At 42.3% G+C, this 15,428-nt stretch overlaps 1 protein-coding gene across 1 annotated transcript in view; it reads right to left on the bottom strand.

Moving 5' to 3' along the window:
* Positions 1-9,550: 9,550 nt before the first annotated feature.
* SRD5A1 (steroid 5 alpha-reductase 1) overlaps positions 9,551-15,428 on the bottom strand; it is a 50,884-nt gene continuing 45,006 nt past the window's right edge. The window contains exons 4-5 of the mRNA XM_037799480.1: positions 14,785-14,935; positions 9,551-10,105 (exon numbers count right to left, since the gene is read on the bottom strand). Of these exons, the coding sequence (XP_037655408.1) occupies positions 10,039-10,105; positions 14,785-14,935 (218 nt within the window). The 3' untranslated portion in view covers positions 9,551-10,038. The remainder of the gene's footprint in view (positions 10,106-14,784; positions 14,936-15,428) is intronic.

Below are 15,428 nucleotides of genomic sequence, written 5' to 3'. Positions count from 1 at the left end.
CTTTCCTCAGAATCTAGACTCCATGGTCCATTTCTGTGTTCTTTCCTTACTTAAAAAAATTAAAAATACATAAATCTACAGAGTATAGCATAAACACCCAGCATAAATATTAATATTTGATAAAAGAAGAAAGAATTGATATATTTGCTTCAGATCTTTAAAATGAGCAAGACAGAAAGAAATAATCCATCACAGAGAGCTGGAGTCCCTGAGGCCCCTTCTTCAGTTTCATCCACTTCTCTTCAAAGACAGCCACAATCAGACTTAATGCGGAGCCAATCCTTGCTTTTACGTGTTTACCACGCACACATGCATCCACAGATAGTGTTGTTTGCTTCCCCCTTAAATTACAAACATGGTACCATTCTCCAGTGGGTTGTCCTGCCACTTGCTTCCTTCTTTCACTGGGAAGACAACCAGGTCCTCGTGGTCTAGCCTGAGCCCAGCTTGCTTCCAGGGCCACCGTGACGCCAGTCTCAACCCGCTTTTGTGAAGGAGAGTGGCGGCCGCTGTCCAGGTTGGAGACTGTTTGGGGACAGTACTTTTCTGTATCTTGTGGATGATCCTATGTCTCTCAGTTCTTGGTCTTTTGTTTTCCTTTCTAGGATAGCCTTGATTTTACCTTCCACTTCTCCTACCAAATTTTTGTTTCTAACTTTTTAGAGCATGTGTTCCCAGACGTTTCATTTCCATAGCATCTTGTTGTTTTATGGGAGTAATAACTCGTGTCTTTAAAACACCTTTATTGATGTATAATAGATGTACAATGAACTGAATATATTTTGTTTGCAATGTGAGGGGTTTTGCTACCATTGAAACCTCACACCACCAAGATAATGAATTATCTATCAATGCCAGAAGTTTTCTCATGCACTTTGTAAGCCCTTCCAATCTCTCACCCAGGCACACACTTACATGAACCTAATACAGTATGACAGTATGTGTGTTTTTTTTTTGTTTTTTTTTTTTTTTTGGTCTGGCTTCTTTCACTCAGCATGGTTGCAATTCATTCATCTTGTAACTGGTACCAATAGTTTATTTCTACTTATTGCAGAGTACTATTACATTGTATGACTATACCAAAAAAATGTTTATTTATTCACCCATTGATGGATATTTGGGTTGCTTCAAGTTTGTGGCTATTACAAATAAAGCTGCTATGAACATCCATTAAAAGTCTTTGTACAGACATAAGCTTTCATATCTGTTGGGTAATGTTCATGGTCAGTTTGGATCAGCTGCTAAGTTTTGGATCAGATTTAATGTTTGGATCAGATGCTAAGTTTTTAAGCAACTGCAAAACTGTTTTCCAAAGTGGGTGTACCATTTAACATTCCCATTGGCAGAATAAGAGAGTCCCTATTCCTCTGCATCATTGCCAACAGTTGGCAGAGTCATTATTTTTAATTTTAGCTATTCTAATAAATGTGTAGTGATATCTTATTGTGGTTTTATTGGCTAAAGAGGACTAAAAATGTTGAGCATCTTTCCCTGTGCTTACTTGCCATTCTTATGAATTCTTTGATGAAGTGTCTTCAAATCTTTTGCCCATTTAAAAAAAATGTCTTAGAATATTTTATTATTTGATTTTGAGAGTTCTTTATATACTCTGGATACAAAACCTTTTTAAGATAAGTGATTTGTAACTATAAATCAATAGTTTATTCCTTCACATTGCTGAGTGGTATTCCAGTGCATGCATGGATGTCTCAGATTGGTTTAGCCATTAACCTGTTAATGTTGAATCTCCCTAAATTTACAATTTTTTTTTTTAATTTTGTATTTGGAATGATGTTTCCTCCAGGGTCACTCATTTTTGTTTCATGATGCAGATTTTCTAGGCATCCAATGACCCTTGGTCACTAATTCATATCTTAAAAGAGGCACCAGAAAGGTGAGTGGGGTCTGTAGTTGTGTGGAGATGTTTGCCTGTCCCGTTTGCCTGCGTGTGAGAGACAGGGTAACCAGTCGTTGTGCTGGAGGACTCCTGTGATTGTTTGAAGCTGTATGTACCCCAGAAAAACCCTGCACTTAAAGCTAATCCATTCCTGTGGGTGGGGACCTATTATGAGTGGGACCTTTTGCTAGGCTGTTTCCATTGGGGTATGCTCAAGGTGGGTCTTAATCCTCTTACTGGAGTCCCTTTATAAGAGGATTAAAAACACACAGAAAAAAAGCCCCAGAGAAGCTTAGAGAGAAGGACATACAGAAGCTAAGAGAGAGAAGCTAAAAGAGAGAAACATGCAGAAGCTCAGAGAGGAAACCACTGGAGCCAGAAACTGGACGCAACGAAACCCGGGAGAGAAGGGAGAGACCAGCAGACACGCCATGTGCCTTCCCGTGCAACAGAGGAGCTGAGGGTGCCGGCAGCCTGTCCTCAGAGTCCAGGTATCATCCTGCTGATGCCTTGATTTAGACATCGTCATGGCATTAGAACTGTAAACTTGTAAGCTAATAAATGCCCATTGTTAAAAGCCAGTCCATTTCTGGTGTATTGTGTTTCACCAGCTTTAGCAAACTGAACCCTGAGACCAAAACATGGAGACTTTTTTTCTGGGGGATGCCAACATCTAGTTCCTCTGGTTCTCTCACTCTCACCTTGTCTTTGCCTGGGAATGGGTTTTGTTAGGGACTGAATCGCGTCCTCCACGTCCCCCTCCCAGCCCCTGGTCCTGTGGTGATTTGTAAACAGGACCCTTGAAGATGTTGTTAGTTAAGATGTGCCCAAACTGAATAAGGTGTGCGTGTGTGTGTGTGTAGGGGGGGGGGGAATTAATCCAATATGGCTGAAATCCTTATGAGCAAAGCAAATTGGACACAGAAGGAGAAGCCATGGGGAGCAGCCAGAACCCAGAAGTCAATGGAACTGGGAAGAGAAAGAAGACACCACCATTTGCATTGCCTGTGACAGAAAAGCCAAGGAACCCCTAGGACTGCTGGCAGCCAGAAGACCCTGACCCCAGAGGAAGCCAGACTTCTAGCCTCTGAAACTGTGAGCCAGTGGGTTGTCAAGCCAACCTGTTGCATGGCATTTGGTTTTGCAGCTGGGAAACTTAAACAGGTATAAACCTAATTCCTGGGCTTTATGTGTGATTGCAGGGAGGAGAGCAGAGGGGACACTGCTGTCCGCTCTGTGTGAGCCTCCCATGAGCCCTTGCTGTGAGGCACACGTCCACTTCCACCCATGCCAGCCGGTGACTGAGGACGGCGAGCTGCCAGCTCTCCCCGGTGGGCTCCTGCCACCCTGTTCTCAGCCCCCATACCTCCACCGCTGTGGGCAGTCTGCAGTGAGGACCCTCATCTTCATGGGGCCATCTCTCCCCCCACCACTTAATTCCTTTATAGGAGTTTTAATAGGGATCAGAACAGGGGCAGGGAGAAGTAAAAGCCTATGTTCAGTTCATCACTTAACTGGAAGCTCTCAAGTGTTCTTCTAAAAAACATAAAAGCAATTACTAATAAGTTTTTTTTAAAGAAAGACTCCTTTCCAAATCACTGTAGAGAGTAAACAAAGGAAGCTGCATAGAAACAAACATTTCATTGTACCAATTAGTATAAGACTTTGAGCTGGCTTAAAAGTCCAATGACATTATTTAAAGAAAACTAAAGCAAATGACAATTAAAGACTTTAAATAACAGGACAGGCAAAGAAATACTAGATGGCTTTATTAACAAAAAGCAGTGTGGCAATATTCTTATTAAAATAGAATGCAAGGCAAGAATCATTCAATGGGAACATCCTTTCACAATATTGATGAAAGGTATAAATTATAATTAAGGTGGAGAGCTTTGCAGAACAAAAGGCAAGAACTACATCAAAACATAAAGCAAGAACTATTAAAAATACAGGGAAAATTTGACATAGAAGGAAAATGAGGTTGCAGAGATTTTAACAGTATAATTAACATACTTGAATTAAACTACAGAACAAAGAGGATAAACCTTTTACACTGTTTTGTTATTATAAAAATAAGCTACAAAGGAGAAACTTCACAGAAAATAAGCTATGATATTCACAAATGCAAAAAAAAAAAAACAACAAAAAATGTTTAAATAAAATTTTCAAAAGGGATGGAAAGTAAAAAACATCATTCTGAATAAAAATTACTTTCCCAAATTATCTTTGAATCAACGAAAACCAAAGAAGTACAACTGAGGAGTGTTTGGAATAATAAACATAGGAATATTATTACACTTCAGGAAATTTTTTCCAAGTGTTAGAAGTAATACAGAGCCTTAAAAGCTTACAAATGTGTTTGCTGAGAAAATAAATGAAATATTCCATTCAAGCAGTTAGGAGCATAACAAAAATATACTTCCAAAATTAGAAGAATGAAAATAATAAAACTAAAAGCAGAAATTAATAGATTAGGAAATACCAAAGAAATTACCATAATAAAAGTTAGCTTCAAGGAAAATATAAAAGAGAAGCTTTGAGAAAATCTAATGTAGAAAATAACCTATGAGATGAGAAATGTCAAAGTGATGTATTCTTATAATTTGCAATCTCCACTATGTCTGTGGCTAAATCCCTTTTCTCATTTCTAATCTGTATGGTAGTGCATTTGAAAATCTAAAAAAAAAAAAAAAAAAAAAAAAATGGGTGATTAATAACAACAAAAAACCAAAGATATTATACCAAAGGCTAAAGTAGAAAATGGACCAATAACCATTTAGGGAAATAAAAAAGAATGCTCAAATCTATGGGCCATGATTGTCTCTTTTCCTTCCTGTAAGAATTATTTCAAAGACTGTGTGTGTGCACATGAAAAAAAGACCGTTAAAGTAAAATATTAACTAGGTATTCTCCAGAATGCCCTCACATCAGTTACTGAAGTCACCTGACTGATTTTCCGTTTGTATCGCTCTGCCAGCTGGAACCCACCAGGCCACTGGGTGAGGTGTGGACTTCAATTATGGACACACCCACACACATTGGCCCTCCCCGTTCCTTCCGGCCCTCCCGCAGCCAGGGGAAGTCCTGTCTGCAATCCTGGTGGCACCATAAGCTTTGTTCCCATTTTCCAGATCTTTCACCTTATTTCTCCCTCCACATGCTGCCTCTGTCAATCTTAAGGCTATGTGGTTAGTCACAGATGACATGTGTTTGGGCCACTTGAATTATCTATTTTAAAAGCATCTTTAACTGATGTCGAGATAGTCCATACCAACTTTATTCCTAGCCCTTAACACCATTTAGAAATTTGTTCATCAGTGACCAACACATTTTCATGATCTTATTTTAATGCATGTAAACTTGCAGTGCAAAAGTTATTGACTTACGTTAAATTTCAATACAATTTTCTAATGGAAACAAAAACAATCACAAACAAGAATGCTGGCACTCACATATGTTGTCATTCAATATTGTTCTTGAAATTCTTGCTAATATAAGCCAATAACAAAACAAAATGAAATAAACCAGCTTCAAAAATTTCACAAGAGCTTAAAATAGCATTTGCGTAGGTGAGTTGTGCTCAGGTGTCAAAGTTTGGCGTATCTAATGTGGGAAAGGGGAAAGGAAAGTAATTAAAGGACAGATATAGAGATTGCCTCTCAATGTCAAAGGCTGGGCTGGGATTAAAAGTCATGAATACCTCAGAAAACTAGATATCGAGTTAGCGTATGATCCAGCAATTTCACTTCTCGGTATATACCCAAAAGATCTGAAAGCAGTGACACGAACAGACATTTGCACACCAATGTTCACAGTGGCATTGTTCACAATTGCCAAGAGATGGAAACAATCCAACTGTCCTTCAACAGATGAGTGGATAAACAAAACGTGGTGTATACACATGATGGAATACTACGCAGCAGTGAGAAGGAATGAGGTCGTGAAACATATGACAACATGGATGAACCTTGAAGACATAATGCTGAGTGAAATAAGCCAGACACAAAAAGAGAGATATTGTATGTTACCACTAATGTGAGCTCTGTGAAAAATGTAAAATAAGTGTCTTAAAAAGTAGAATATAGGAGACCTATAGATAGAGAGTAGTGAAGGGTGAACAATAATCTCCTACGTACAGATGTGATAAGAAGGGTGATCTCAATGGTATGGGGATGGTCAGGAGTGACTATCATATGTTAATGGGATTTATCTTTTGGGATTTGCTCAACAGCTGCTCATTGAACTGTGCCTTGAAGATCTTCACCAGTCTGTATATACCTTGCATTGTGTAATAAGGAAAGAACTGAAATTGTGGAACTGTAGCCTGTAACAATTTTTGAAATTACCTATTTGACTGCTTGTTGAGCTGTACATTGAGAGATGATACCTTTCTACATATATATTATATTTTACAATAATGGAGATGGCTGAAGTTGTGGAACTGTGGCTCATGACATTCTTTGAGTTTTGCTCTCTAACTACTTGTGAAATCATACACTGAATGTTATCACTGTTATGTATATATGTTAAAGTTCACAATAAAAAAATTAAAAAAGGTAAGTTATGAATGTGAAGTGTAGGCAGTGGGCATAATGATATGATATGCTCCATTACTATTGAATATTAAATCTGATGTTAAAGAGATGTTTGAGGGTTAAGGATGAGTCAGCAGGTGTGGCACAAGGATGTTTGCTCCTAAAAACTTCGTTGAGGCCCAAGAATGCACACCTGTAACTCAACATATTCTAGTCCCTCTTCTGCTTGTGTGATGGGCATTTTGATCCTTTAAAATGACAGAACAAAGTGCACTGCCACAATGCAGCCTGAGTGGGTGAACACGGCCTTCTGCCACCCGCGTTAGGGATTGAATCATGTATCCCCATGGTGGTTTGAAGCTGTTACCTGGAAAATCATGTCCTTAAATTTAATCCATCCCTGTGGGTGTGAGCTCACTGTAAGTCAGATCTTAATTAGGGTGGGTCTTAATCCTCGTACTGGAACCCCTTATGAGATTCCATAAGCTCATAAGACATAAGCTCAGACAGAAAGCCATGGACGGAGCAGCCAGGAGCTGAAAGCAAAATGAAACCTGGGAGAGAAGGACCAGCATATACCACCATGCCCCTTACTACGTGGAGGAGAGTCCAGACGGCGCCTGGTGATGCCTTGATTTGGACACTTTTACGGCTTCAGAACTGTAAACCTGTAAGTTAGTAAATCTGCACTGTAAAAGCCAACCTGTTTCTGGCATATTGCATTTCGGCAGCTTTAGCAAACTAGAACGACCCCACAAAGGACATGTTCTTAACCTTAATCATGGGTGTGAACCCATTTGTAGATGGGAACTTTTGAAGATGTTGTTAGTTAGGGTGAGGCCCAGTGGAATCAGGGTGGGCGCTAATCCATGTGACTGGGGCTTTATAAAGACAGGACTTCGGGTGCAGTCAGAGAAGCCACCGGAGGGGAGGGTGAAGCAGGCTGCATGCAGCAGAGAACCATTGTCACCGACGCTGGGAGAAGCCACAGTCTTACCGACGCCTTGGTTTGGCCTCTGAGACTGTGAGCCAACAAATTCTTCCTCCTGGGCCAACCCATTGTGCGGCGTGTGTCACGACAGCACTAGGCAAACTGAGAGGCTCACGTAAAAAAAAAAAATTGCAGATGATACGACTGCGAAGGTAGAAAACCCAAGAAAAATAGAAAAAGAGTTGCATCCATAAAATGACCTCGGTGGCGCGGCTGGCTATGACAAACTTACAGTCAACAGCTGTGATCTGTCCTAGTGAAGACGTTTCTTAGGGGACAGATTCTCATTCACATTAAACGACAGTATCAACTATCTAAAATGAACCTTAACGAGAATGTACAAGATTTGTATGAAGACTGTGACACAGGCCCACTGAGAGAGAACAAAGCCCGGACTCCACGAGGCCACAGCAGCTGGGAGGCAGGTTCCACGGCCGACAGGAATCTTACTGTCTGACCCCGTGGAGTGAAGAGGCGCCGATACACTGGAGGAGCAACCAGAGAAGACTAATGAAAATGACTGGCCTTTTAATGTAATTTTATTAATCTCCTTAATTATCATAATTAACACAATGTCACTAAGACAGTAAGTTACAGTTTTTAGGAAATGGAGGGCAGTGACTTAAGCAACCACAGAAATAAAGGACTTCCCATGTTAATTCCTCACTCAGTGTGCAATGGGAAGTCCCAACCCACCACAGGCCTTTGAGTTAACTCAACCCTTTGTACAAATGGGTCACTGGAATAAAAAAGAGGCATCGAGGAAGCAAAATCCTGAATTTCTCTGGGTTTCCGGGACAAGCTCCCTGCCTGCAGGGGGACCACAGGGGCCCGACCGGTGGAGACCAGCTCAAAGTCGAGCCCCCCTGAGGAAATCAAGAGCCAAAACATTATTGCCTTATAGTTTCAACCAATTTTTATTTGGTCAGAAAAATGGGGAGCAGAGTTCATTTATTGATGAAATGCCTATCTTTGCACCACTGTCCTTTCCAGTTTTATGCAGAGTTTTCTGCACTAATTCTAAAACCAGAAGGGATTTTAAACCCACAAAGGCAGGATTCCAGCTTGCAGAGTCAAGGGGAGGCCCAGGACCCCGTGGGGCCCCTCCCACCCAGGTGCGGCTGGGTCCCTCCAGCCCACCAGGTGCAGGTCATCAGGTAAATACGAAGTCTCTTCACTTCCACTTCTTTCCGCTTCAGCCCCGGCTTTGGATCGGTAGAAGCCCAGGAGGTATATTGTGCATCAGAGGCCTATCAGTGGCTAGTCCCCTTCCCCATCTGGTAACAAGCATTAAACTTTATTACTGCCGTTTATCTCTATGGATCTTCTGAGTACATCCTAAGTAAGAAATTCTGGTCAAGCTATCTTTTTGCAACATTGAGGAGTACTTCAGAAATTGCTCTTTAGACATGAGACATTTAGATATCGAGGTGTGCCTTAGTAAGCTCCAGTTCCACACAGAATAAAAGGAGAAGGGAAACCACCAGGGAAGGCTGATGGCTGATTGGGAAGGCTGGCGTCGGGCGAGTGGCCCCAGGTCCCGGGTGTTCTCCTGCTGCCCCTTGGAGCCCCCTCCCCACAGTGTCAAAGATGGGCCCTTGCTTTCACAGGGACACAGCAGCCTTGCCCCTTACGAAGTATCTTCCCCAGTGGAATCGTCTGGCGAGCTAGTGGACCCAGTGCAGGGGGTACCAGGGGCCCTCTGGGGGCCCATCTATCACTCCTGTCACCTCTAGGAAATGACTCACCCACGCATCAGCCCAGACTCTGTCCTGAGCAAGAAGTGGAGGGCTGGGGGGCGGACGAACAGGCTGGCCAGGTGATAAAGGTGTTGGCCCCTTGAGGCCAGCAGAGATGACTGTCAGTTCTGTCTAGTGAACACCTAGCCATTCACAGTGGAATGAAGAGGTAAATTCCAACTTGGAGAAAACAGCGGCAGGGATCACCCAAAGCTCCAGATTCCTGACTTCGAATGCACCCTATGATGGTTAGGTTCATGTGTCATCTTGGCCAGGTGATGGTGTCCAGGTGTCTGGTCAAGCAAGCACTGGACTAAGCATTGATAAACCAGAAGGCTGGTTTATTAACTCATCAGTCAATTGGCTGCAGCTGTGACTGGTGACGTCGATGGGCGTGTCTTCCACAATGAGAGAATGCAATCAGCTGGATTTAATCCAGTCAGTTGAAGACTTTTAAGCTAGACAGATGGAGGACCGTCACTTCTTCTTCAGCTGACCAGTGAAGCGTTTGCTGAGGAGTTCCTCAAATACCTTCATAGGAGTTGCCAGTTCGCTTCCTGCCTTACAGAATTTGGACTTGTGCATCCCCACAGTTGCATGAGACACTTCTACAAAATCTTATATTTACAGATACCTCTTATTGATTCTGTTTCCCTAGAGAACCCTAACTAATACAGACCATAACACTGCAACGTGTATTTCAGTCTGATTCATTTGTTACTAGGCAGCTTACAAATTTCCTTGGAAAAAAGTCATAGAGCACTTCTTGAAAAAGATCAAGTGCCAGGAAAACTATAGAGATACAATTCATTTATAATATTTCTTAGAGAAAAATCATTGAAAATCTTCACGTTGATAATTTCATTGACAATGTACTCAAACCAAAAATGGAATTAAAATTTTTCTGAACTTTGGATAATCTTCAAACTTATCGAGGTACCACCTAAAAGAAGGCAAAAAAAAAAAAAAACAAAAAAAAAAAAAAACCACAAAGCATTAAAAAAGGAAACAGTTTTCTCAAACATCTAACACATGCTAACAAAAAATCCCAATTTGTGAGAGCCTCTTGGAACCTCCAGTTTTCTTTAACTCAATTTATCTGTTTCACATTCTGTGTAACTTGAATCCTGACAATATGTTTTGTTATAAAAGACTACTGGGTTTTTCAAAAATAGAAATCAAAACCTTGGTATATCAGACACAGTTTAATTTTGTCCATATCACGACTGATTAAATGCATCTCGTTATGAAGGGTGATCCAGAAGTAAGCCATATAATTCTTCTTTATGTTGGCCAGGAAAATTACAGACGCCTGAGAAAAACACTGCTCCCCGTGGGGGAGGGAAGACGCTGTCCCAGACCCAGGGAGGTGGGCAGGGGTGGGGGGACCCAGCAGGGACTGAGCATCTTCCGTGACTGACAGGTTCTCAGGCCCCAGCCTGAACCCCGGGACGCAGCCCAGGGCTCCGGGAATGGGGCACCCAGTCACGCGCCCGGCAGATGGCAAACAGCTCCTAATCCGAATCCGCACCCGGAGTGACCGCGGCCGCTCATGCCACAGCCCCACCCGTGGCCCAAACGGGCAGTTTCAGCGTCGATGCAAAGTCTGTCAATGAAAGCAGCTCCTCCGTTTGGGGGTAACAACCAGCTGGAAAGGGCGGCAACTAAGTGGGTGGTAAAAATTAAAAATAATTTGACAAGATGGAGAAATAGGAAAAAAAGGAGTTTCCATAGCACACACACACACACACACACACACACACACACACACACAGTGAAACAGACGGAAGATCCCGATGGAAAGCAATTAGCTATTTGTCACTGTGTTAGAAAGGCACAAACACAGCAAACTGAAAGTGAGCCAGCAAAAGCCCCCCCTCCCCATTTATTTTAGGTAGATTTGACACAATTTTCTCCCCAAACACGGAATGACGACATCTTGGCCTGGCACACTGGCTTCCGCACGCTGCCCTGTGCATTGGGAAAGGCCTCTGGTCAGGACGATCCCAGAGGAGTGGCCCCGGGGGGCTTCTGGATCAGGCAACACGCCCCTCGGGGCTGGGAGCGGGAGGCTCCAGGACAGATCCCATCACCTGCCCGGGAACACGGCTCCACGGTGGGAAGGACGTGAAAGGGCTGCGGGCAGGGCCTGCCCCCCTACCCCCACCCCACCCCCCACTAGGTGCACACTAAATGCATTTATTTTACGGACGTTGTCACAGGCCCACCAGGGACCCAGAACCAAGCTCTCGAGAGCTCCCACCCACGCCACAGAGCCAGACACTGCAGAGGGGGCGAGCGTCTCCCTCTAGAAACTAACGCAGAGAGTGAGGGTGGAGGACAGGAGAGCTCAAAATCAGCAACACCCCGACAGCTCTGCCCGGGCCTGCAGAGGACACGAAGGAGGGCATCGTGAGAGGGGACACGTCCAGGAAGAGCTGAGAGCAGGGCTGGGAGAAGGCACACTCAGCAGATCAGGATTTTCTCACCGAACAGAGGTACGTGGTCAAATTGATTCAATTTGTTTCACAGAAACCATTATACAGGAATAAAATATACTTTTGTTGATTTGTAAATGAATACATTTTTTTTTCATCCATTTACTCACTGGAATCACAACAATTGTCAAGAAAATCTATTTTAGGATTGACACATAAGTGCACTGATAATTTTGAAAGGCCACTGGCCCGATTTATATTATTTTTCTCACTCATTGAATTTAAAATGTCACTTATATGACCCTGGGCAGGACTGGACACCATTATTTTTGGCCTTGATTTTATGACTGTCAAGCCAGTACTAAAGTACTCCCTTCTTCGTGTCTCTGTGGAAGCTAAATAACCACTAACCGAATGATGTTCATCTCAGTATATTTAGATTACGATGCTAAGTCTGAGATAACTCAAATTACTCTTCCAGGAGGTTATTGTTTTCAGGACTCACAAGCAGCTCTGTGTTCCTAAATTTCTCCATGGCAGTCTTTCTCTTGTGGGGAAAAGACTTCTCGAGCATTCACAGATCCTGCTTTGCGTGTTCAGCCAGGTAACGGAGGACTGGGCGGGCCAGGAAGCATTTCATAAACATATTCTCAAATTGTTCTATTTACATTGTGATGCCACCAATCACGGTGCCTTAAAGACACACTGAGCATTTTCTAAGTGATGTTAATCTTAACAAACAGGTAAGCACCATGAGAACTCTTATATGTCTACTGAGTCACTCCTCAAATGCTGCCCAGAAGCCCGGCGTTTCAGCGTCAACAAGCACATACCTGTATCAGACTGTGGTTTGGCAGAGAACTGTGGAAAGCTGTGCAGCCAGGGCCTTGCCCCACTAAGGAGGCGTAGCTGCCGATGGCTGGTGGACAATAAAATAATGTCAATATAGCCTGCAGTAGCGTTCCTTCACATTTTGCCCTTAAAACAGAGTATCTGTTAGCAACCCAACACAGTGACCCAACGTTTCTGGTCTGGAGCTTAATTATCAATATAATAATCATTTATGAACTGAAAGACTTTGTTGTTAGTTGTTACAGAAAGAATTTTCAGTATAATCAAATACTGTTTTCAGAGCATTATATAAATCAAATATCGCACAAGGAGTAACTCTATGGATTGTTTTCTTTTGGAATCAATTTATCTGATGATTTAATTATTTGTGTTCACTGTATTATCAGAAAAAAATGTGATGTTTTTATTTTTCCTCAACTTGTAAATTCAACATTTCCAGACATACTTCCACTAAGCAGAATTGATTGATTCTCCAGCAATTAAAGTTAGTTTCACATTGACATAAATTTAAGCAGCAAATCAATGAAAAGGCGCACTTTTAACTCACCAGTCCTACAAAGAATACTTCGGGTTTTCATTAACATAGTGGTTGCATGAAACCTAGCTTTGTTTTATTCATTTTCTAGGACTTTGTTTACATATATTTAGTCTAAGTGATAACATGTTATTTTAACCAAGGCTGTTTCCATGACAACTAGACATGAACTATTTTGGTTCATAAATGATTATATCGATAATTAAGCTGCAGATCAGAAACATTGGGTCACTGTGTAGAACGATTTTATACATTTCTGTACTGTTTGTGGTTTCAGCAGCACTGGAGATTCAGATGAAAATTCTGTGAGTGGATGATACCAGTACAGTGGGAACCCTCTCTAGTTTGGAGGGCTTGAGTGATAACCATGAACACCACGCTAACCCTCCTGCCAAGCCCAACTTCCATTACCAGCTGCTGTCGGCATCACAGGAACATCCTGGTTTTGACAAAGGCTGGAAGATCCCAAGCTGTTGCCAAGAGTTCTCAGCTGTCTGCAGGAGACAAGGCTCCTAACTGTCTGTGACTTGCCCCTTGAAGCCTGATCTCTTAAGGTCATCTCAGCTTAAAAATCCTTTGGTGATTTTTACGAGTTGAAAGCCTGGAGGGATCACAGGCCCTTTTGGAAAATGATGCAATTTCAGGGGGTTCAGAGAGCCTCGGCGTCTACACAGGAACCCCAGGTTCAGGGCTGCAGCTGAGCCACCAACAGACAATGATCATGGTCTGCAGCTATGACTCATCTCCAGCTTCTAATGTTAGGGTTCTCTGGCTGTGTTCTTGCTCAGTCCTTATTTTCAATTGTAATCCATGGGTTTCAGTTCAGATTCCTGAATTCCCTGCTTGATGCGTGGCTTGACCACTGTGTTCAGCACAAACTCAAAGTGGCTAAGAATGTGACGGAGAAGACAGGCCAACATGCACCTGGTGATTCCGGATGGCTGGATTATTCTGCAGGTGTTTGCTTGGTTTTGGACTTGTTTAGGTAAAGCATGGCATGAACTGGGATTCAATCATTCAAATTGTTATTAACATTTCAAAATCCTAACCTGAAAATTCTTAAAATAAACTGTTCTAGTTTTCTAATGCTGCTGGAATGCAAAACACCAGAGACGGATTGGCTTTTATAACAGGGGGTTTATTTGGTTACAAGGTTACAGTCTTAAGGCCATAAAGTATCCAAGGTAACACATCAGCAACTGGGTACCTTCACTGGAGGATGGCCAGTGGTATCCCGAAAACCTCTGTTAGCTGGGAAGACACGTGGCTGGCATCTGCTCCAAAGTTTTGGTCTCAAAATGGCTTTCTCCCAGGACATTCCTCTCTAGGCTGCAGTTCCTCAAAAATGTCACTCTTAGTTGCACTTGGGATATTTGTCCTCTCTCAGCTTCTCCGGAGCAAGAGTCTGCTTTCAATGGCTGTCTTCAAAATCTCTCTCATCTGCAGCTCCTGTGCTTTCTTCAAAGTGTCCCTCTTGGCTGTAACTCCTCTTCAAGACGTCACTCACAGCTGCACAGAGTTCCTTCTGTTTGTCAGCCCATTTATATGGCTCCACTGATCAAGGTCCACCTCCATGGAAATATCTCATCAGAGTTATCACCTACAGTTGGGTGGGGCACATTTCCATGCAAACAACCTAATCCAAATGTTCCAACTTAATCCGCACTAATATGTCCACCCCACAAGATTGCCTCAAAGAATATGGCTTTTTCTGGGGGACATAATACATTCAAATAAGCACATAAAGTCAGAAAACAAACTCACTAAAGATATGGAAAGCATTAAGAAAAAACTTACTGGTGATGCTGTTTTGCTCTGCTGAACAAAAAACAAAATGTGAACAGGGCAAAAGCCAGGCCTTGAATGGACCAGCTGGCAAGCGCAAAGCCACACCACTCAATTATTTCTCCAAAGTAGTTGGCTGCAGTTATATATTCAAATAAGCCTCCTAGAAGAGAGCACAGACCACAGAAGTGCATTTACTACAAAATGAAACCTAATGAAATACTGAGTTAACAGAGCCTCCTGAATGCTTATGTGGAGAACGTAAGTCCACCTACGGAAAAAATACTGTATAACCTTTCCAGAACTTTAATTGATGAGACACATCGAACATTACAAGTTTTATCATATCATATCACCACTGCTGAGAGTCAACTGCATATCTACAGCGATACCCATGTATCTATCTGCATAGAGCAGCCTGCAGTTCGAGTGGAAGCCTTTCATACACTACTTCCCTAGTTTAATAGAGTCGACAAAACCTAGGCAAGGACATGGCGTAATGAGTAACAGTTAACTATTATTTGTTATTCATTTTAACTTAGTAATATGCACCCAAATACAGTAAAACCCTAGAGTGACAATTGAAAAAAATATTCATTTTCAAGTGCAAGTTCATCCATCCATCCATCTATCCATCAATCCAACTGATTAAATAT

The sequence above is a fragment of the Choloepus didactylus genome, chromosome 11 (genome assembly GCF_015220235.1).
Source record: "Choloepus didactylus isolate mChoDid1 chromosome 11, mChoDid1.pri, whole genome shotgun sequence".
NCBI lineage: Eukaryota > Metazoa > Chordata > Mammalia > Pilosa > Megalonychidae > Choloepus > Choloepus didactylus.
Note: the sequence above shows the minus strand (reverse complement) of the source record. Positions and strands in the feature narration are given on the sequence as shown.